General features: G+C 41.9%; 1 protein-coding gene across 1 annotated transcript; it reads right to left on the bottom strand.

Moving 5' to 3' along the window:
- Window positions 1-1,273: 1,273 nt before the first annotated feature.
- Window positions 1,274-22,091, bottom strand: EREG (epiregulin). Its single transcript, XM_044388183.3, has 6 exons — window positions 22,012-22,091; window positions 21,566-21,852; window positions 8,439-8,525; window positions 6,229-6,352; window positions 5,483-5,632; window positions 1,274-4,413 (listed from the first exon to the last, which is right to left on the bottom strand). Exons 1-6 carry the CDS (start codon window positions 22,089-22,091, stop codon window positions 4,332-4,334), a joined length of 810 nt encoding a protein of 269 aa, XP_044244118.3. The 3' UTR covers window positions 1,274-4,331.
- Between the last annotated feature and the right edge of the window lie 240 nt (window positions 22,092-22,331).

Genomic DNA, 22,331 nt, shown 5'->3' with positions numbered 1-22,331 from the left:
AATAAGTCAGTCAGAGAAAAACAAATTCCATATGATTTCCTTCATATGTGAAATTTAAGAAACAAAACAGATGAACATAGGGGGAGAGAAGGGAAAATAAAATAAGATAAAAATAGAGAGGGAGGCAAACCATAAGAAACTCTTAACCATAGGGAACAAACTGAGGGTTGCTGGAGGGGAGGTGCGTGGGGGCATGGCATAACTGGGTGATGGGCATTAAGGAGGGCACTTGAAGTAATGAGCACTGGGTGTTCTAAACAACTGATGAATCACTAAATTCTACCCCTGAAACTAACAATACACTCAGTGTTAACTAAATTGAATGTCAATAAGAATTAAAAAAAAAAAAGATGTCTAGGACTCAGAGGAAATATCAGTATGTAGATGATAATTAAGGGCACAGGACTTTATGAAATAAAATAGAGAATGGCCATACACAATAAAAAGTTCCAAGATGGAGATCTGGGGGCATGCTAGTGGTAGGGAGATGTTAAGGACGATCCCACATGAGGCTGAACAGCAGGTGAAAAACCAGGTGAGTGTCATGCCCTAGAAGCCAAGTGAAAAAAGTATTTCAGAGAGTTCTTTTCCTTAACCCTCTGGGTTCTCAGACTTTGAACAGAGTCAATCTGAGCCTTCCGTGAGACTCCAAGATTCCACTTTACAAGAATTTGTGTTTCTCTTCAGAAAATTCTAAACTACATCGGAGACTGAACTCACAGGATGTCTCTGCTGCCTGACGTGGTCAGAACTGGGGAATCAGTAGACCTTATTTCTCATGCCGGCTCCACCTTTTACTACCACTGTGACTCTGGACAAACTACTTTCCCTCCCATCAAGCAGTCATAGTTATGCCTCCCTGCCCTACGCATAAGCTAATGAAACGATCCAAGAAGCTAGTCAGTGGATAGAGCACTCTGCAGGTTGTTGAAGTATGTACCAAGGACGCCATCACTGTGCCTGAGGCTCAGAGGGACCAATATTTCTTGCTCTGAAGCCCCAGGGAAGCCACACCCCTTGGTTGGCCGATGCTGAGGGAATCATGAGTCACAATCTGGCTGATGTGTCCTTTCATAAGTTACGAATGCAGCTCCTTTTATTTCAAAGATATTCTTCATGGTGGTAGGCCATAAATATCATAAATCTATAGGCTGCTTTCCCAAACTAACATGATAATCATTCTATCTTTCTGAGTCTTTATATCTAAACACACTGTAGTTCTGTCACTGCTTTTACTTATTATGGAAAAAAAGAAAAAACGAGAGAGGCTCCATTTATCAGTGAAACTCTTTTATGCACGATACTTAATCCATTTTTATTTTTCAGTTGTGTTTTTTCCAGTTCCCAACAAAAATAAATAAACATTAACAGCATCTTGTAAAGTATCTATATTCTCCTTCAATATCTTAAGGTACACAATTATCAAAGTTGATATTGAACACAAACAAATTGATACAATTCAGTGCTCTGATAAAATCCATTGTCAAATAAGTTAGTTTAAACCGCATGCAATATAACTTTATGTTCCATAGCATCTTCAATATAAACTGTATACCAAAATGGCTCTTCGAACTTAAAAAGTGCGATTACAGAGTGCAAAAACAGCAGAGAGAAAAATACATTATCGTACAGTTAGCATTATCCAGTTTGAATAACGGACATGTTATAGATAAAATTACTTTTTGCTAAAACATTAAAAATGTACATTGCTTTACAAGTTGTTACTCCCCTTCTCCCACATGAATAAGAGTAGAAAAAAATCAGAAAATATTGGGCAGCAAGTTAAACACATTTTTTCCCCCCAAAGTCTACGGGGTGGATATTGGAGCAGAAAGGACAACACAGATCAGACATGAGCTTTTCAAAACGAGATTACTGAATTCAACAGAAATTAGAAACTAGTATGTGTGTTTCCAACATAAAAATTGATTTAATGCCTGACAATATTTGCTCTCAGTATGTTGGATATATATAACTTCTTCTAGAAATATATATAGTGAGAAATCTGTAAAATAAAGAAGATAAATATAAGCCCAAATCTTTCCATTGTTTGCAGGAAATCTGAGCTCATGGCAATCATCTGCTATGTCTGCTCAGCATTATCTTCATTAAAACAATTATTTCTGACTTATTTTCACCCATAGAACACAATCTGGGTCACATCTCATTATTTAACATACATTTATAAGTAAAGATTCAGCTTTTACAGGGGCTAGTTTTTTAAGCACCCTTAAGACTAAAAACACCACAAACTACTACAATTAGTTAACATAATATGAATTGAGATGTTTAAGATAAACCAATATAATTCCCTTTTTGTAAATGAAATACGTGAATTGCTGTTGACTTCTCTGTAAGTCAATTTTCTTTGACACCATCAAGATCACTTCAAATAAGCAGACTTCATTTACATCTCGTGCGTGTAAGAATGTGTAGGACTTAAAATGTGCTCTTACACAGCACATCTGACTTCAACTATATTAAATGGGAGTCAGAAATATCCTTGTAGACCTCACTGAATTGTATCTTATTTCTCTTTATCTTGTTTTTAAGTTTCATATATTTTTGAAAGAGCAACAGGTAATTGTATGATTGAGCTCATGTGTACATGTGTATCTGCATATGGATTTGTATGCTTTATATATAGTTTTATATGGGTATATTTTATACACACACACGCGCGTGCGCGCACACGCACACACGTGTTTTTCCGCTAATAGTAAGGGACCAGATCCAACACTTTGGGAAAGAGTCATATGAAAGCACCAGGGTAAAAATGAAGGGACCCATATGGAGGCAAATCCTGGCACCTGGCACTTCAAAAGTCAGCCATTGTTTATTTCCTCTTTGTGGCCCTAGCACCTGCCAGGAAACAAGGTGGAAAAAGAATAGACCCTCCCTAACAAGGTGCGTGATCCTGAGAGACTCTACTCACAGGTCTACTATTCAATGAGACATTCTTCCCTGAGGCTGGAGGTGTAGAGAGCTGCGGTTCCTTATGCAGTTCCAAGTACCCTTACTAACTCGCGGACACCTTGGGCTCAAGCGCAAGAGAAACCTTCATCTCTTCCCCAAAAACATAAACAAAGGACACAAAACCGGGCCCTGGCTTCATCTCAGTCTCCCAGGGAAGGCATTTAGGTTAAGTCTTTAAATTGTACAAGTTTCCAAATGATTTTGTTCATTTGGGAAGATACACTGGGATCTATTTCTTCCACTTCCTACATCAGGAGATTATTTTAAACATAAAATCTTAAAGTATAGAAGGAGCTACTTAACTGCGTTGTTTTAAGTTAAATTTCTCTTGCATTGAAGATGAAATAGCTGTATTCCCATCTTTGGACAGTAGAGAGAATTATTGTTTTATGCTTCAAAATAGTGGTTAGTCCATCAACTCTTAGACTACGATTTAATCTTAGGGTTCTTAATCAAAGTCTCTATGAGAAGAAATACTCTGGAAAAGAGGCCCAGATTTGGGCTCCAAGTGCGTTTTTGTGTTTTTTTTTTTAATTGTCTCACGAGCAACAGTTACCTCACATCAATGTTGTACTGAAAAGAAAAGAAACATCAAGAAGCTACAAAATGCCTACTATTTACAAGATGGTGTAAAATGAAGTTGTCAATTCATTTAATGCGAGGAGAGGCTGCAGATGGGTGGGTATCTGCAGGAGCTGTGGGTGGAATAAGGAAGTGCCCACCTGCCGTCCAGGCCACTAAACACGGAGCCACAGCAGGGGGATGGCGGGGGTGGGGGGCGGGGGACTGGACACACAGTCCTCCCTGGTTTAGGCTGTTCCCAGTGTGTAGTGTTCAGCACAGAATCTAGACTTGCTTCTCCCCAGTTCCCACTGCACTGGTGATTTAATACACAGCACTGTGGTGCCAAGTCATACATCAAACTACGATACAGTCAGACCCGTTATCGATAATCGGAGGAGTAGGAAAATATACTTGTTTTGGGTTGATTTGGCCATACATTAGGCTTAACAGAAATCGGTCATTTGTGACAGTTTCTGAGCAACAAACCAGACATGGTTCACTCCTAAACATTGCGTAGCCAGCAACTAAGCTTTGGAGCAAAAGCATTTCGTCCAGGAAATTATTTCTTACAAAAATATTGACTTTTTTTCTATATTATATATTTTGTATACATTATACATTAGCAAATAGTCTGTCAAAAATAAAACAAAAATAAAAAACTTGTCCAAGTATATTAAAAATGCACCATTGTCGACTTAACACGTGCTCCAACATAAATATTATTAATAAAATAGGAATATTAACATAACCAGGCATGCTGTGCCTCCCTGCCCGTAGCTTGATGGCCTCATTCAGACTTGAGGCAATGCTGGGTCCCCTGACATCACCCTTTCGTAGTCCTTCTTGGGCTCTTTACTTTTTCGATTTCTGTACCTAGAAAGATTCAGAAATGAAACTGTTAGCACTGTAGCTAATAGTAATAAGAACAAAGTACACTAACAAAATAAACCAACATACGGACTCAGAAGTTAGATCAGCATAGAGTTTCCAAAATGACAAAGGTCAACAGGTTTAGGTTGGACAAAGAAAAAAAGGAGAGAGAAAGAGGTAGCGTTCTGTGGTCAAACAATTTGGGGAGGGGATGGTGAAACACAGTTAAAGGACTTCTCCGAGACTTTAACACATCATGACAATTACAGAATTCCAGGAGAGGATGTGACCAAATTTAAGCCTGGGTGTTTCATTCTCTCTTTCTTTCTCTCTCATTTTTCTTTCCTTCCCTCCCCCCCCCTCTCAATATCTCCCTCTCTTCTTTCTTTCTTCCTTTCTCTTTTTCTCTCTCCCTTTCTTTTCCGCTCTCTTTCTTTCTTTTTTTTCCTTTCTTTCTTTCCTTCCTACTGAAAAACCAGTATTTCTAAGCCTGGATGGCTCAGTTGGTGAAGCCTCTGCCTTCGGCTCAGGGCTCAGGTCACAACCCCAGGGTGCCCGGATTGAGTCCAGCATCAAGCTCCCTGTTCAGTGGGGAGCGTGCTTCTCCTTCTCCCTCTGCCCCTCATCTGACTTGTGATCTCTCTTTCACTCTCTCTCACTCTGCTCTCTAGCTCAAATTTAAAAAAAGAAAAAGAAATAGCAGAGCTAATAGTAGAGTCAAATCTGTATGTTCCGCCACAGAAAGTTCTTTGTAAACATCATCATTGCGGAATCCATCTTTTTTTTTTTTAAGATTTTATTTATTTATTTGACAGAGGTAGAGACAGCCAGTGAGAGAGGGAACACAAGCAAGGGGAGTGGGAGAGGAAGGAGCCTGATGCGGGGCTCGATCCCAGAACGCCAGGATCACGCCCTGAGCTGAAGGCAGACGCTTAATGACTGAGCCACCCAGGCGCCCCATGCGGAATCCATCTTTACCCTTGAAATAATACTCTGTCCACAGTTCCACCTAGTTCGCGTGTATTGTATGAAGATAACTTCTAGAAGCAGGGTGTAAAAAACGCTGGCTTACCATCTGCAGAAGTAGTATATGGAACCGGCAACTATGACAAGAAACAAGAGAATGAGAATCACAGTCAAAGCCACGTATTCTTTGCTCAAGGGCTGTTGGACGGTTAAAAAGAAGTGCTCGCATCGGACACCAGTGTACCCCACTTCACACCTGAAGGAAAATACGAGAAAAAAGATCAGTTACTTAAAAAAGAAATTATTATTATGAATGAGTTGTGTAAGAACTAATCTCACACTGTAATGCAAGAAATCAAAAGGGTTTGCCTGAAGCTGTAAAGAGGAATTCAAAGGCCGACCTTAGAGCAGGGCCAGCGTTGATAGAGTGCCACACAGCTCTCAGCTCGACCAGGCTGGTCAAGGGACATGACAATCTCCGATGGTGTTTTGTAAGTTTTGTAGGCTTGAGGTGCTTTCTGCCTAAATCAGTGCGATTAATTCATAAACCAGGGGCTGATGTGGGAGAGGCCCGGGGGAGCCCCCATGGTGACAAGTGTGAGAAGGAGGCATCGACGCCTTCCCCACTCTGCACCCATGAAGTATCTGTAGGATTTGAGAGCTACTGTTTGTTCCCTAACTTTAAAAAACTCACTCAATAAAGCTCCTAATAGCACCCGTAACTGCATGCTAATAGTATGTATAAACTACAGCCCATGGAAATATTAGGTCAACTTCAAAAAATTTAAAAAAAATAGAGAATATAGGTTTAAAAAAAAAAACACTGTTTTTTGTTTGTTTTTGGTGTGTTACCTGCAGTAATTCTGACTCATGTCCACCAGGTAGATGCACTGTCCGTGCAAACAGTAGCCGTTCATGTCAGAGCCACACTTCGTTATGGATACTTGAGCCACACGTGGATTGTCTTCTATCCGAACTGTGAAGGGAATGGAAAGTTCGATACATTCTGCTGCTTTCTTTAAAGCATTAATCCCCCTTTCCTGTAACAAACACGGAGCTACTGGAGCGAAGCAGGTCAGGTGCCAATCAGTCGAGGAGAATCTTCAGGACTAGGAAGTTCCTCCAGTGATCACATTCCCTACACTTACGAACAAACATTCGATCCCTAAGGAAAATGTCCAACAGACGAAACAAACAAAATTTGACCTGGGGATCTAATTCACAAACGAGAATCTTGAAGGATAGAAAAGGCAGGTTTAAGACACACAAAAATCATTATCTTCCACAAGTATTCATTTACCCTGTATGCCTGATTTTTTTCACATCTCAAAATAATTCTGCAGTTCATTATTCCAAAAGCAATTGCAAACTGAATCCATTAATTAATTCAAGAGAGCAAAATTCTACAATGGGTTTTAAGCCAGGAAGCCATGTTTCGGTATGCATTCCCAAATTTTTGAGACTATCGTCAAAGAAATCAATCAAAGCCTCCCCAACATCTGGAACCATGAGACCTGAACTAGACAAATCTTGGCTTACAGAAATCTGGGTTAGACAAACACAACAATGAGAATAGGAGCCTCATTAGAAATGGTGTTGCAACCTTTATGTAAAATTCACTTTAGGATGATTTAGTTACTAAAATGTGAAGGATGCTTATGAAATAATCAAACAGTAGCATCTTGATTGTAATACTCTTGTTCCAACAAACAAACAAACAAAACAACAACAAAAAAAGAGAGGGAGGCAGACCAAACTTCTAGAAAGCCCAATGATGAAGGAGGACAAGAGAACAATAATATTGTTCTCACCCTGATGTTTACAGCAGCACTATCTACAATAGCCCAACTACGGAAACAGACCAAGTATCCACCAGCTGATGAATGGATAAAGAAGTGGTGTGTATATATATATATATATATATATATATATATATATATATATATACATACATATACATAGAAGTGATATATACACACACACACACACACACACACATAATGGAATATTATTCAGCCATAAAAAAGTGAAATCTTGCCATTTGCAATGATGTGGATGGATCTAGAGAGTATTATGCTAAACGAAATAAGCCAGAGAAAGCCAAATACCATATGATTTCACTCCTATGTGGAATTTAAGAAACAAAACAAACAACAAAGGGGGAAAAAAGCGAATAAGCAGCCTACCAAGATAGACTCGTAACTCTAGAGAACACACTGATGGTCACCAGCGGGGAGGTGGGGGGGAGGATGGGGTGAAATAGGTGATGGGGGTTAAGGAGGGCACTTGTGATGAGCACTGGGTGATGTATGGAAGTGCTGAATCACTATTTTGTACACCTGCAATTACCATTACATTATAGTTAACTAACTGGAATTTAAATAAAACTTTTTAAAAAACCAACTAAATAGTGGAGGCATAACAAAAGGAGGACAAGAGAGAAGGTGAAATCATTGTGGGAAATATGCTGGTTCCTCAGGATAACCCTTGACTCAATACTCAGGCTGAAGCTCAAGCAGATCTCTCCTGAACCACATCCAGAGTCCCCGGGGGGTCCCTGAGGGAAACACACTGCGTATCACTTCTCTTTGCATTCCTATACCTACGCATGGTGTTTGACATGTAGTAAGTACTCCCTAAATATTTTCTGAATGAATGTTGTAACTACAAAGAAAGGACGTCATCTATTCCTTTTACCAAAAAAACCCCAAAATATATTGATTATCTACTGTGCACAAAGTTGAAATGTTCCCGTTTTGCCTGGGATCCAACCTCTCTAACAATGGCTTCACAGCAAAGCCAAATGAACTAAGAATCTGATGTTCATTGTTTCCTATCTCTTTAAGAGCCAATCTTTCTATATAACTAGTCCCTCTCCCACCAGTTATTCTTTTATATAATTTTTCCAGATCACTAGTTCATAAGGGTGTTAAAAAAAAAATGATTCTAACATAGCAGCTCTCCCCCCCTTTCCTCTAACTGTCACGTACCCGTCCTCTTTGAGAACGTGTCTGTTACGAACGTGTGAGGCTCCGGTAAGACGCTGCCAAAGCTGGGCTTACCTAACGCCGTGCAGTTATCTTCGGATTCTCCCGGGATGCAGGAAGGAATCACAGTGGTGCCCAGAACTGCTTGGAGAAGATGGAAACCTATTGATGGGGGAAAACCAAATATATAAACACGTCCTTCAGGGAAAGAAACCTTGATCAGACTTCCACATAACCACAGTCCTATAGGGTTGTTTTAATTATTTCAAAAATTCGATCCATCAAAACCATACAACTAATTTGTGAAAACACGCACGTAATTGAAAATAAATGAGCCCCTGCTCCCCTGTCCAAGGGTGAAAACCTTGGCATGACCTTCCTGGTTACAGGTTGGACCTGCTCTAAATGTCAAAGACCTGATTGTGAGGTTTGATTTCCTAAGAAGCTTAGCCATCGAAATTGTAGAATTTTCACTATTTTGCTCCCTGGTGTGTTCAGAGCAATGCTCCAAAGTAGAGCCTATCACAAAAGAAGGCTTCCTAAAACTCAGGTTCTATTTCCGGTAACAACGAAACAGGACTCTCAACCTTAGATACGTTCCTTGTTGATTAAAGAGCCTACGTCACTCTTTGCTTTGTATTATGCATAAAAGAAGATTTTAATTAATATAATGTAATCTAAGTCAAGTCAGAACATATCTTATCTAATGTGGGCATGAACGTCCATCCTACATGAACCTCCAGAACCCAGTTTCCGTCAGCCCAGTAAAAGTTTGAGGTTTTTATCATGTGTTTGCCACTTGAAAGATAAATGTTGGAAAACAGGCTCCAGAATGACTCAAGTAGTTTCTGAATTGCATAGAAAGCATAAGAAGAATCCTTTTAATCGCACAGATGTTTCCTGAAGAGGATCTAGTTGCTTCTGTTTACGAGTTGGGCGTTTGCACTTCACCCTTCTTTCTAGTCGACATGAGTAACTGCTGTATAATAAATACTAATGGTGGTGAGACCATTCGTTGCAGTAGCTGGCAGCAGTTAACATTTTTTGAACACGGACTATATATGCAGGCGTGGTTCTTAGCTGCTTTATCTATATTATCTCATTTCATCCACTCTGTGACTCTTTGAAGAAGATACTACTGTTATCCCCGCTAGACATGAGAGAAAACGGAGACAGAGAGAGGTTAAGTAACTTTCCCAAGGGTGCATAGCAATGTTGTTAATGGGCCACGTTATAGAATTTGGAAACGGGCAACAATACTAGAGCATAATGACCCTCACCCAGACAAACCAGGGTAAATATAACTAAGCAGGGTATTTAATCCTGTAGGGAGACAACAAAGTATGATGGAAAGGCCATCCTGGGAGAAAGCTTGAGGTATGTGATTTTGGAAAAATTAATTAGGTTCTCTGGATCTCAGTTTCCTCTAGCTTACGGAGTTTGGGGGTGAATTAAATGAAGTGATATTTTCCCAAAATGCCTAGCATTCTAGAGACTCCCACAAATGTTCCCTGATACTCCTGGCTGGCCTCTAGTTTTAGCACTCTATGTCGGTAGTGCCCTCTACTGGTCTATAACAAGATTACAAATCTCTTTGTCATTGGGCGGCATTTTAAAGAATGATTTAATCCACGTAAGAAAGGATTTTATTTTATTTGTTCTCGGTCAGAAGAGACGGGTATACGTTAAGCACACTGCATATTATTGAGGTGCCAAAAACAAAATTACACATCAGCAGCATAGCTTATAATTTCATAATGTTTCAAACTTGACCCTTAGAACAATCCTATTAAGAAGTGATTAGCCCCAAACAACCTCAGTGCAGTTAAATTAAATGTCTTGTCCAAGATCCGAGTATATGGTTAGCGACCTTAGAAAATAAGAGTTAGGAATCTATCTTTGTTCAGCAAATCTCATAAGCTTTCAACGATTTGACAATACTGTTTGGGAAAGTTTAGAACTATCTTCTCCCCACCCCATACTTCTCCTACAATATAAATCCTGCTTCCATTGGTTTTAAAGGAAAAATAAATCATCTTTCTTTAATCATAAAAAAAAAATGGCTAAAGTTTGGATTTCATTGTCATTCAAACAGAAATAGAAAAAGATAACTTTGTCTACATCGCTTTATGTGGACAATGGGCTAGATTCTCATCCAAGCCAATTTTGTTCTACTTCTCGGTTTAATTCTGCCATGCACTTTTTCTATGGAAGGATTAAACCCTTTAACTTACACCGTCCGCTCAACACAAGCCGGCGCTCTAGATGTGTGTTTCTACATCTCCCATGCCTCCAAGCTTCCTCAGCTGTGGGCTTTGGCGAAAACGTTAATTCTCCTGCCAGCCCGGGCCACCGCGCGAACATAACATTTGAAGCTCGTTTCTCTATCTTTTGTGGAAATCAGAGGCTAGCCTTTCCTATTTGGATTTGCTTACAACAGCAACCCGCGACTATTACAGAATTCAGCTAATTGTTTTGGGGTGTTGCTTCTTAGTCTTTTTTTTTTTTTTTTTTTTTTTTTTTTAGGGTTTTTAGTAGTTGTTAGTTTTCCCACTGGTTCCACCTGGTCAGGCCACAGGTGAAATATTTGTCTTTGTGAATTAAAGAATGTTCAGTGCAGGGCGTGCCTCCACAAAAACTGGGCTCTCCTAACCCGTGACGCTCCCTTGGACATAGTCCACGGCTCGGAGATGGTTTCTATGAGACTCGCGGCATGAATGCAACATCCGGGTCTCCTACAGATGAGCCTGCAAGTAATTTTAAATATTTTTCTCTAATGAAAGGCTGCAGTTCCGTCCTGGATGTACATAGCCAACACGATAGCAAAATTAGTGCTAAATCTCGGGTCCCTCTGCACAGCTCTATTGCTTGAAAAGAGTGATTCTCCAGCTTCCCTCGACTTCATCTCTGCCCCGCCCCCTTGCAAACTCAAGCAGAACAGTAGCAGGTGGAGCTGCTCAGAATACTGAAGAAGTCAGCCCATGGAGAATTCTGATATCCGCCACCCTGTCACTCTTAAGAATCACTACTCATTATTTTTAAATCATACAGGGAAGGAATAGATGCCAAAGTCCTATACAAATATTTCCTTAATCTTACAGGTCTTTTTCATGACTTTAGTGTTATTTGAAGAATGGTGGTCTATGATTCAATTGCAAATACTATATTTGATCCTTGACCACGGGTCCTTGCTAAGAAAATAATTCACTATGCTATTAAGAATTTGGGGTAGTGTCAGTGTGTCAGAAAATAGATCTGGTGGCAAGCTCTATGTTGGTAACCAAAGTATCCGGAGGCCTGGGTGGCTCAGTTGGTTAAGTGTCTGCCTTTGGCTCAGGTCATGATCCCAGGGTCCTGGGATCGAGTCCAGCATCGGGCTCCTTGCTCAGCGAGGAGCCTGCTTCTCCCTCTGCCTGCTGCTCCCCCTGCTTGTGCTGTCTCTCTCTCCTTCTCTGATAAATAAATAAAATCTTTAAAAAAAATAATAAAGTGTAGAGGAATTGTGTGCAAGGTAGCATGGGGTAGATCTATAAACTCAAAATTGGCTTTGGGACTCCGTTTCAATAATGCTATAAAATTCCTTTAGAGGCCATTATTTCTGTCAAATCTCCAAATGAGTTTTAGGAATTTGAAGCACACCTCTTCATCTCTCTGCCTTAGCCTTTCAGAGAGTGTTTCAATGAAATGTCAAATGTGCCAGCAGGAAGTGGTGCTGGTGACTCACAGGATACAAATCACCTCTACTCTGTGAGTCAGGGCCGAGCCTACACTCTTACACAACACTGGGGCAGTGTGCGTGGGAGAGGTTGAGGGTCCTCATCCCAATGCAGGTAGCACTAAATGCCGTGGGCCCCAAGGCACTAAGAAGTGCTTGCCCAACAGTCAGGAAGAATGCCAGAGGTAGGAAATGTCCTTATTTCACGTGGTTTCTTCTGATCTTGCTTCCTCACCGCTACACGGAGGGGCTCATCTAGAATGAGGCTGGGATTCGGTGATTGGCTGACCAAGCCGATTCTGCAAAGTCAACTGGCAATTCTCAGGGATAAAATGGTTCTCCTAAATAGAATGAAGCAAATAAAAATGAGCCCAGGTAAAATGAGATAGGGCACAGAATGAAAGGAATGCACCTTATTTTCCCAACTTAAAGTTTTAGAATATTTAGACCAGAACAGTAAGCTCATAATGAATCATAATATATGCCCAGCCCAAACAGGTAGCAAAATCCGCTTTGTTCACGCTTTTGGTGTGGTCACATGCTTCCCCTGCTCACGGACTGTTAGTTTCCTACCTTCCTCCATCATGACAGTCTATAATTTTAGGATTTGTCTGTAACATGGTAGGCTTGTTAGGACTTGTGTGTGAATATGCCTTAACATTTCAGGATGCCTTCTCATTTAAAATTAAAATCCACTATTAGAAAAGGTCTGGCTTCACCTTGGCACATCAGATCCTGCATAGAACTACTGTCAGTGTCTCTTAGTGACAGCCTACTTTTCAGAGAACTACAGAGAGAGAGAGAGAGAATATAAACCTTGTGTTTTTCCAGCCACCATCCTCTTCCTAGTTTTCCAGTGTTACCCTTAAAACTAGGCTTCATTAAATAATAAATGTAAAAACCAACTATAGCTATTTCAAATAAAACAGGATGAGACCAGAAGTTGGTATGTTACAAAAAAAGTATTTCTTCTAATTTTGAGTTTTAAAAGGTAGCCATAGGGTCTTCCTTGTTAAATGGAAAGAAACGATCTAATAGGTCATGCTTTTTAATTCATAGGCATTAAATAATACTCTTCAATTCTACTTGTAATTCCTAAATCATATTTCAATGTGCTCATATATTTTAGTCAGCGTACAAGACCGAACTTAAAGCCATTCAATCAAGAAATCAGTGAGTTAAAATGTGAGGATATAGTTTATTTTACCCTAAAAATGGATTTAAAGATTCATATCTTATTCATAATGGAAGTGTTCTCATAAGAGAATGCATATCAACTCTCGTGGAAAGGGTACAATTTATATTAACCTGGGTGTTTGGAATTTTGTGATGAAAAGCTCTAAATACAGGACTTGCATTCCCTAAAAGCCAAAGATTCATCTCTAGAGTATTATTTCAAATGTTCTATTGAAAATACTTTTTTTCTTCAAGATGTTTCATGGGGGAGTCTTTTTATAGCCCTTTCTACTTTCATTCCCTTCCATCTTGCTTCTGACACCCATCCCTACTGACCCAATTCAGAAATTTTAATTGCTATCACATTACTGGTTTGAAACAAAAATCTCCTAAAGGAGCAACAGTCTGCAATGTTTGCCATTTGCCTTCTTTTCATTATGGCCATACTGTGGCCTGAAGCTTTAAATACTTAATGGTATTTTTTTAATTTTATTTCTTTTTAAAGATTTTATTTATTTATTTGACAGAGATAGAGACAGCCAGTGAGAGAGGGAACACAAGCGGGGGGAGTGGAGAGGAAGAAGCAGGCTCATAGCGGAGGAGCCTGATGTGGGGCTCGATCCCATAACGCCAGGATCACGCCCTGAGCCGAAGGCAGACGCTTAACCACTGTGCCACCCAGGCACCCCTTAATGGTATTTTTTGAAGCATATTGATGACCATATCATTCATTCTTTATAGAAGCCGGCTGCCAAAAATGAATTTGCAAAAAAATAGTTTTCAATAAGTGAGCATCAAAAAAATGGGTACATAAAGGTAATTTTAAAAGCCTCGAAGTTAATTACTTTTCATTCATAGAACCTGTGTAATGCAACTAGCACTTTGGAAGCACTAAGAAATTTTATTTTGTGAAAATGCATTTTTTGGTTAACATGGGAGACTTCACCTTCAGTGAGAAACACATCTGCATCTGTAGGATGGTTGAAGGGTGGAAAGGGCTTAGTTATACTCCATAACGGAAAGAAGGGTGGTAGCTTAGCCTAGACTTACTTCTAGTAACCACATGTCTCAAATTATATTTGCTCAATAAATATTGAGGGGCGCCTGAGTGGCACAGCGGTTAGGCGTCTGCCTTCGGCTCAGGGCGTGACCCTGGCGTTGTGGGATCGAGCCCCACATCAGGCTCTTCTGCTATGAGCCTGCTTCTTCCTCTCCCACTCCCCCTGCTTGTGTTCCCTCTCTCGCTGGCTGTCTCTATCTCTGTAGAATAAATAAATAAAATCTTAAAAAAAAAAAAAAGAATGTATCAATAAATATTGAGATTTTTCAATATGCAAGAGATTGAACGAAATGCTGAAAAGAAAGTTAATGCAAAAGACATAGTTCTTGTCCTCAACAGAGTTAATAGGCTAGAGACTTGTGGGTGGAGAGGAAAGGAGAGATTTCATAGGTGATGCCAGGTTTCTGAAAATACCAAGGATGGTGATGCCATAGAGAGAGTAGAAGACATGGCAGAACAGCGGTTTTGTGGTGGCTGTTGCGGCTAGTGGGCAGGAAGGGAAGACATCATGAGCACAGGAATTTGAGTCTGTAGTTCATATATGATCTGTTTATATTTAGGAGGCATTTGAGAATATAGTTCTTGAATAAGAGAATAAGAATGCATTTATAGAGTCTATTTGAAAGTCACATGTGGAAATATGACTGTTAAAGGCATAGGAGCCATTCACATGTTCCAAGGGAAATAGTATGGCATGGAAAATACTAGAACTTGGGGAAAGAGGTGATGAGGAATGAATAGAGATGGCCAAGGAAACTGGAGGGAAAGGGAAGTTCAGTGTTGTGGGATCCAAGAGAGCACTGTTTTAAAAGGGGTGGTTAGTGGGGCGCCTGGGTGGCACAGCGGTTAAGCGTCTGCCTTCGGCTCAGGGCGTGATCCCAGCGTTCTGGGATCGAGCCCCACATCGGACTCCTCCGCTGGGAGCCTGCTTCTCCCTCTCCCACTCCCTCTGCCTGTGTTCCCTCTCTCGCTGGCTGTCTCTCTTTCAAATAAATAAATAAAATTTTAAAAAAAGGGGGGGTGGTTAGCAACACAATGTAAGAAGTATGAGTGACTCCATCATAAATAAGATTCATCTTGATTCAGGGCAACTGGCGCTAAAATTAGCAATAAAAATTGCTGACTTGATTTTTTTAAACACTAACATTGATTTTGTATTTGCATCCAGCTTACCATTAATATTAACTTTGTTTGCCTTGGCAACTCTAGCATTGATTCAAAGTGTGAATTATGAGTGGCGATGTGTTATAGCAATGGAAAATACACGAAGCTAGTGGTTCTCAACCTGGAGTAATACTGTCAACCAGTGGAGACATTTTTGTCTGTCACAACTGGGTACGCGCTACTGACATCTAGCGGGCAGAGACCAGAGTTGCTGCTGAATACCCTGCAATGCATAGGAGAGCCCACAACGAAGAATCATCTAGTCCATAATGTAAATAGAGCCAAGGCTGAAAAACCCTGCACTAGACCCGTGAGGTATGGAGTCCACTGCTAGTTCACGTAATACTTTCATCCCCCTGTAGCTGAGTTTCCTCATCTCTGCAAACAGACCTAAGGAGTGGGGTAGACTGGGGCAGGGGGAGAGGGGAATGGAATTTAGGTTAGATTACTCTAAGGTTCCTTTCATTTCTAAAACAATACTTCTCTTTCTCTTATTGTCTATCCATCATCCAGTCTATCTCTGCTTGTGCGCTTTCTCTCTCTCTCTCACACACACACACACGCACGCACGCACGCGCGCGCACAGTACAGATATACTTAAATTTTATTAGGCATACCATCAGTGAATACAAACTATATTAAGTGACAGAAACAAGAAAAACAGGAAAGAAAAGATATTAAACTTTATTATTAAACAGAATTAAATTTTCAGCAACTATCGTTTAGTCCCAAAATATTTTGTTTCTCAAGCACATTTTCAAAAAACAGCTTTGAAGTCGACACACAGTGGTGAAGACTCTGAAAAAAGTACTATTCGAATGATCCATCCAACAATCACGTAGAGTGTTTTAGTCAATGGCAATATGGATGGTCGAAGAGGTACAGGGCAGGAGTCAGGAGTCACTGGGCTGGCACACCAAGGCAGGACCAGGGATGGGAGCGTTGCAAAGGAGACAGAGGCAGGCTGCAGGTTTACTTTGGAGGGGTGGGAGAAAGGAGGAGGCAGGCACTAAGAAGGCTTGATACTTCTCTTCAGTCTTCAAGGACGAGTAGAGCTTGCACTAAAAGTGAAGTGTGAGCTCGGGCACGGTAGAGGGCACGGCGTATTCAAACACGGAACCTTATACGCAGGGATAACTCGCTTCTTTGGAAGTCTGCTTTCTCATTTGAAAAATGGAATTGATAATACATTTCCTAGCTAAAAGGGTGTTACTATAAGGATCCAATGAGGCTTTTTCTAAGAAAGCACTTGATGGTGATAATGAGAGCTCTAATTTTAAAAGTGCTTTTTATTATTTTAAAATAGCACCCTATTTATCACATCTCTATACAATAACCTGACAACATAGCTCTGATCTTCATTTTAGAGATGAGAAAACAGAGAATCAAAGAGGAATAAATCTTCCTAAAAGTATGAAATAAAGGAACAGAGGTATGGACTCTGTGTTCTTTACTCTATGTCTCTTGACTCAAAACTATAAAGTTTGACATATATAAACATGTGTGTGTTTATGTAAAAATACGAGAGGGGGGCTTCCCCCCCCCCTTATCCTGAGGATATTTTCAGGAGGATTTATATTTAACTCACTTTCATGCCTTAAATTTAAAATTCAAGATTTTTGACCTAAGAAATTAAGGGTTAACATTTTTTTCAGGACAATTATCAAATCGTCTTGTGTATCATAAATACTATTATAGGGGTGCCTGGGTGGCTTAGTTGGTTAAGCATCTGGCCCTTGGTTTCGGTTTGGGTGGTGGTCTCGGGTTCATGGGATCCAGCCCTGGGACCAACTCCGAGCGCAGAGTCGGCTTGGGATTCTCTCTCTCCTTTTCCCTCCGCCCCTCCCCCCACCCTCATGCACTCTCTCTCTGAAATGAATGAATAAATCTTTAAAAGAAAGTACAATTAAAAATAGTGTCCTTGTTAATGAAATCATGACTTTACCCTAGAATGTCACTGAATCCTTGTGTGCCCTGTAACTAAACACCCAGCCTTACTGGAAACTGCCTTGCCAGAGGGCACTGAATCTGTTGCATTCCTTCATTTTTTCAAAGTTTCCAGAATTGACATACCAAGGCTATGGTTGTCAGGGTGCTCCTCCCTAAGGATCTCTCCTATTAGGCTTTGGGGAGTCTTCCCATTGTCTTCCAAAGGAATGTTCCCAAGAGCAGTCAGCCACATGACTTCGATCATTTGCATAGGCCTATACTCAGAGTGAAGCCTGACAGTTGTGGGAACCACACCTTAATTTACAGTCTCTTTGAAGAGGATTCCTTACCTGTCATTTGCATCTCTTAACTGATCATTAAGCAGGAAATCTAAGAATCTTGGGCAAAAATGGACAGAAGGCATTCAAATTCAATCTTTCCAAAGCAACTAGATGAATATTGCACCTTTTTTTTTTTTTAACCAAGGAAGCATGTTTATTTTCTCACTGTTAACAGAAATATGCTATAGGGGCTCCTGGGTGGTATAGTCCGTTGGGCATCTGACTCGTGGTTTCCGCTCGGGTGGTGATCTCAGGGTCCTGGGATCCAGCCCACCTGGGCTCGGGGCTCAGTGGGCGTCTGCTGGGGACCCTCTCTCCCTCTCCTCTGCCCCTCCCCGCTGCTCTATCTCTAAAATAAATAAATAAATCTTTAAAAAAAAAAAAGAAGAAGAAATGTCCTGTAGATTCCAACTTAGCCCCTCATTGATATTATATTAAATTCACAATAGTATAAAAAGATACAAGGAATAAAAAAGATACGGGTACCCTTCTTGATTGATTAGTTAATATACATCCAGGCAAATGCAGAAATAAGGCCTCAGCCAAATGATGTAATGACTACTTGGGAATAAAACTCATTTCCTGGGAATCGTGTTGATTAAAAATGCGGAATATAGGGTAAGTAAAAATTCACCATGCTTTAGCACAGCTTAAGAAAACGGTCGTGTGCTTTCTGTGCCTGATTTTGAGTGATACCATAAAGATACCATTTTTGTACATAAACTTGTCCCCATAACAGGTTCAAAGCCTTGGGGCGGTCCCCGGACTACCCTGAAACTTCTTCACTAGAACCCGTAAATTTTATTATGCTTCTGATAATCCTGAGACCTTGGGCTCCTCACACATTATTCCAGAACGACCATGCCATTTACTAGCTCTAAGTCCTTGTAAGGTATTTGACTTCACTTAAGTTTAGTCTCTTCATTTGTCACAGGGCTAATCACACCTACCTCACACCGTGATAATTTTTAAAAGATTTTATTTATTTACTTGACACAGAGAGAGTGAGAGAGCACAAGCAGGGGGACAGGCAGGCAGGGGACACGGAGGAGCAGGCTGCCTGCTGAGCGGAGAGCCTGACAATGCAGGTGTTGGTCTCAGGACCCCCAGGATTGTGACCTGAGCCCAAGGCAGACACTTAACCAACTAAGCCACCCAGGCGCCCCTCATACAGTGATTTTAGGGAATAAATGAGATGATACGTATAACGCACTTAACACACAACATAGTCAGCTCACAGTAGGCATTTGATAACTGTTCATTTCTTTCCCAACTCCTGGATTTGGGCCCCAGTGCTGAACTACACACCCCAATTACCCAAACTGTTCACATGGTAAGATGATGGAGGAAAGCAGGTAGGTGGTATCAACACTCAGGCAGGTCATAAACTCTCAGGATCAACAGAAAAGATCTGAGGTGAGCCAATGTCTCATTGTGCTTCTCATATTTTCAGGAAAGAATGTTTATTCTGCTCGGTTCTCTGTCGTTGAACAATGAAGTAGGACTAAACTGTCTTGGAGATGGCATTCAGGAACATGCACAGAAGCCCACTTGGGTACCAATGAGAATGCTGGATTTTAGGTAGAGAGCCTTTCTAAACATTAATTGCAGAACTCAAGACGAAAATGTCTTCTCTTTGCTCTGGACCAATCACAAGATTAGAAATGGCATTTCAGTTCTAAAATTGTAGATTACTTATAAATGTGTTGACTAGTTTGAGGAATCTCAATCCTTTTACTTAGTATTCAGTAAGCTAAAAGTGCCAGCAAATCCAGGTGTGAACTTTCTCAGTTTAGCCCTGCTTTTCTATGGGAACTTGGGTCATACTTTCCCATTAGATAAAGCAAGAACATCAATATCAAATATTTATGAAATTTAAAAGTAACCAATTGATCATATGAATGTTAGCCATTTAAATCTGCATGTATTGGAGACAGAAGATGAAACTGAAGGCAGCTACATTTTTTCCATAGTCATAAATAGACATATATTCCACAAAAAAAACAGTAACAAAATATTTGCTGAAATCGGAAATAAGTATCTTCTTTTGACGAACAGACATTTGGGGAAAGTAATGCTAGGTAATCTTCTGTTTGGCATGGGGGGGCAATTTCAGAAATGCCAGGTGGCCTTGTCTTTTTCACATGTGCCTTAGAATAAAACTATTGGACTTGCAACCTGATTGGAGTATAGAGATACGATAGAGAACTTCAAACAGGAACTTTCCTAGTAGCAGAGAAATATCTAAACAAACTGGGAAAACAGAAACTGACCTAGCTCATTTGGAAATGGGCTTGGCGGCTGATGAAATAGGTGAACTATAATTAAGTAATGCAATAAAGGAGTTAAACACTTTCATGACAACAAAAACACACACAACACACTCTCTAGGTGGGTAGTAACCAGGTTATTCATAGGCTCTTGCTGTCTCAAATTAGAATATTCAATGAGTGGCCCAGAACAGACACTGGCATTGTTCAGATGCAACCCTACAGGTGGAAGGGGAAAAAAGCTCTGAGCCATTCTGACCTCTAGGTTAATTTCTAACTCTAGGAAGCCTGTCACCTTTCCAATTGTATTCTTTTCACAGAGCCTTCAAAACAAAGATAGCAAAGCCACATTATTTACTGAGAATATTCTAGCAAGTCACTCTTAGCAGTTTTGGCAGAAACCACAACTCGGGTTTCTACTTCTGTTCCTAAACGTGTACAAGTAAGTTCCAACTATGCATAGTATGCATGTCATTAGGTCTCCAAGCCCTGAGATAAGGCGTGTCGAAATCATAATTTAACTGTCACATCCTGCATAGGTAGAGTTAATTTGTTAGGGAATCTGCCTCATTGCAACCCCAGAAGGAATGTGAGGCTGGCAACTTTAATTTCCTTATTAAAATTTTCCTATACACCTCCAAATTCCTTTTGAAATGTGAGGGAATTAGATAGAAACGATATATCTTTTTTCAAACCGGAAGGCCCACGAAGGATTTCTTTTCCTGCCCGCGAGAACTAAATCATCTCAAATAGAAAGATAGGCATTAAAATGCACTCATCAATTCCAGGCTATGCGGAGCAACAAGCGAGCGGCAAAAGCTGAGTCCCAGACCCGCCTCCCTGGGTGCGGGCTTTCGGGAGGAAATCGGAAGCCTCGAGGTGTTGGGGTCCCAAGGGTTGGGACCAGCGCCAAGACCCTCCCAGGCCGGTCCGGCTCCAGGTAGGCAGGGCAACGTTTTAATTCTGCGGCCCCTGGAGCTTCCGCAGCGCCGCCACCCGCGTGCGCCAGCGCCCCCAGAAACTTAACCAGACTTGATGGAGAAAACTGCTGTCCAGACAGGACAAAACGCATTTCTTTCCGAAAGGTCTCTTTTGCACGGAAAAGCATTTCTTTCCAAAAGGTCCCTTTTGCAAGGCCCTGGTCTCTACTCCCGCCCGCGTCCCTCTCCCCTCAAAAAGAAAGAACAAAACTTGAAATGTTAACAGCGCTTTCCCGGTCTCCGGATTTCTAGAACTGGCAGTTTCAAAAGAAAGGAACGAAGGCTCTTCAACTTTTTATTCTGCCTCTTACGGAGCTGCATTAATTCACGCCTGACCCAGATGGCAAGAGTAGATTGTTCATTGAAAGATACTTGGAACCCCGCTTCCCCTCTTCCCCATCCCACCGCACTCCATCCCCGGCTAGAGGGCCACACGGACTCGCGGAACCGGAGGCGTCATTTGGAACGGAGTACCCGTCAGCCTGGGGGCAGGCTCCGGGCCGGAGCGAGCGAGGCCGGCGGGCGGGAGCGGGCCCGGGGCGGCGGGGACGGCGGGCGAGCGCTTACCGAGGCACAGCAGCAGTGCGGGGACGCGGCCGGCGCGGCGCGGCTCCATCGTCCTTTCCGCGGGGAGCGGCGGCGCGGGCTCCGGGGCTGGCGGCGGGGGGCGGGCGCGGCGGCCGGGCGGGAACCCGCGGGGCTGCGGGGCGGCGGCTGGAGCGCGGCGGAGAGCCTGGCGGGGCCACGCGACGGCCGCGTCCCTCTGGCACCCGGTGTGTCCGGCGAGTGAGCTCCACGGCCGGGCGCTGCGACCTTTATAGCTCCGGGGAGGGGCCTCGGGCCCCGGGGACACACTAGCGGGGCGAGGTACAAAGAGCCCAGAGTTTCATAATCGGCCCCGGGGGAGGAGTGGCCGGAGACTGCCCGGATGTCATCCTCCCTTTCTGAACACCTGAGGGTGCTTGAGGAATGAAAAAATGCCCTTCTGGTGAGCCGGGGACTACTCCCCAAACTTTTCCATCTCCGTCTCCGACTTCTGCGGAAGGAGGCGGGGAGCGTGGACCAGACTGATCGGTTTGCTTTGTGGGGTCATCTGCCCTGGAGTGGGTGGTTTTAGTTGCTCGGGGTGACAGGCCTAACTTGAATCAGTCCGTCTACCAGCCACGGTTGGGATTCCAGAAGGTGCTTTTGGAGAGCCGCGCGTGTGAGGGACATGTGGTCACACTTGAAGTGTGTCTTTCCCATCTACACCTTCCTTCCCAGACGCTCTGCGCCCAGCTGGGTGCACGCATGTATGGCTTCAAAGTCTAGTCGTGTGGAAAAGCCCTCAATT

This window comes from Ursus arctos, unplaced genomic scaffold (genome assembly GCF_023065955.2).
Source record: "Ursus arctos isolate Adak ecotype North America unplaced genomic scaffold, UrsArc2.0 scaffold_9, whole genome shotgun sequence".
Taxonomy (NCBI): Eukaryota; Metazoa; Chordata; class Mammalia; order Carnivora; family Ursidae; genus Ursus; species Ursus arctos.
The sequence above is the reverse complement of the archived record's forward strand: the minus strand, read 5'-3'. Positions and strand labels throughout refer to the sequence as shown.

Bases quoted from the DNA above. Each gene is read 5' to 3' on its own strand.
- EREG (XM_044388183.3), bottom strand. From the start codon at position 22,091: ATGACCCCACAAAGCAAACCGATCAGTCTGGTCCACGCTCCCCGCCTC. The intron at 8,526-21,565 runs GTAAGCGCTCGC...CCCCATCAATAG, and splicing joins CGCACTGCTGCTGTGCCTCG to GTTTCCATCTTCTCCAAGCA. The intron at 5,633-6,228 runs GTAACACACCAA...ATTTTCCTTCAG, and splicing joins ATGAGTCAGAATTACTGCAG to GTGTGAAGTGGGGTACACTG.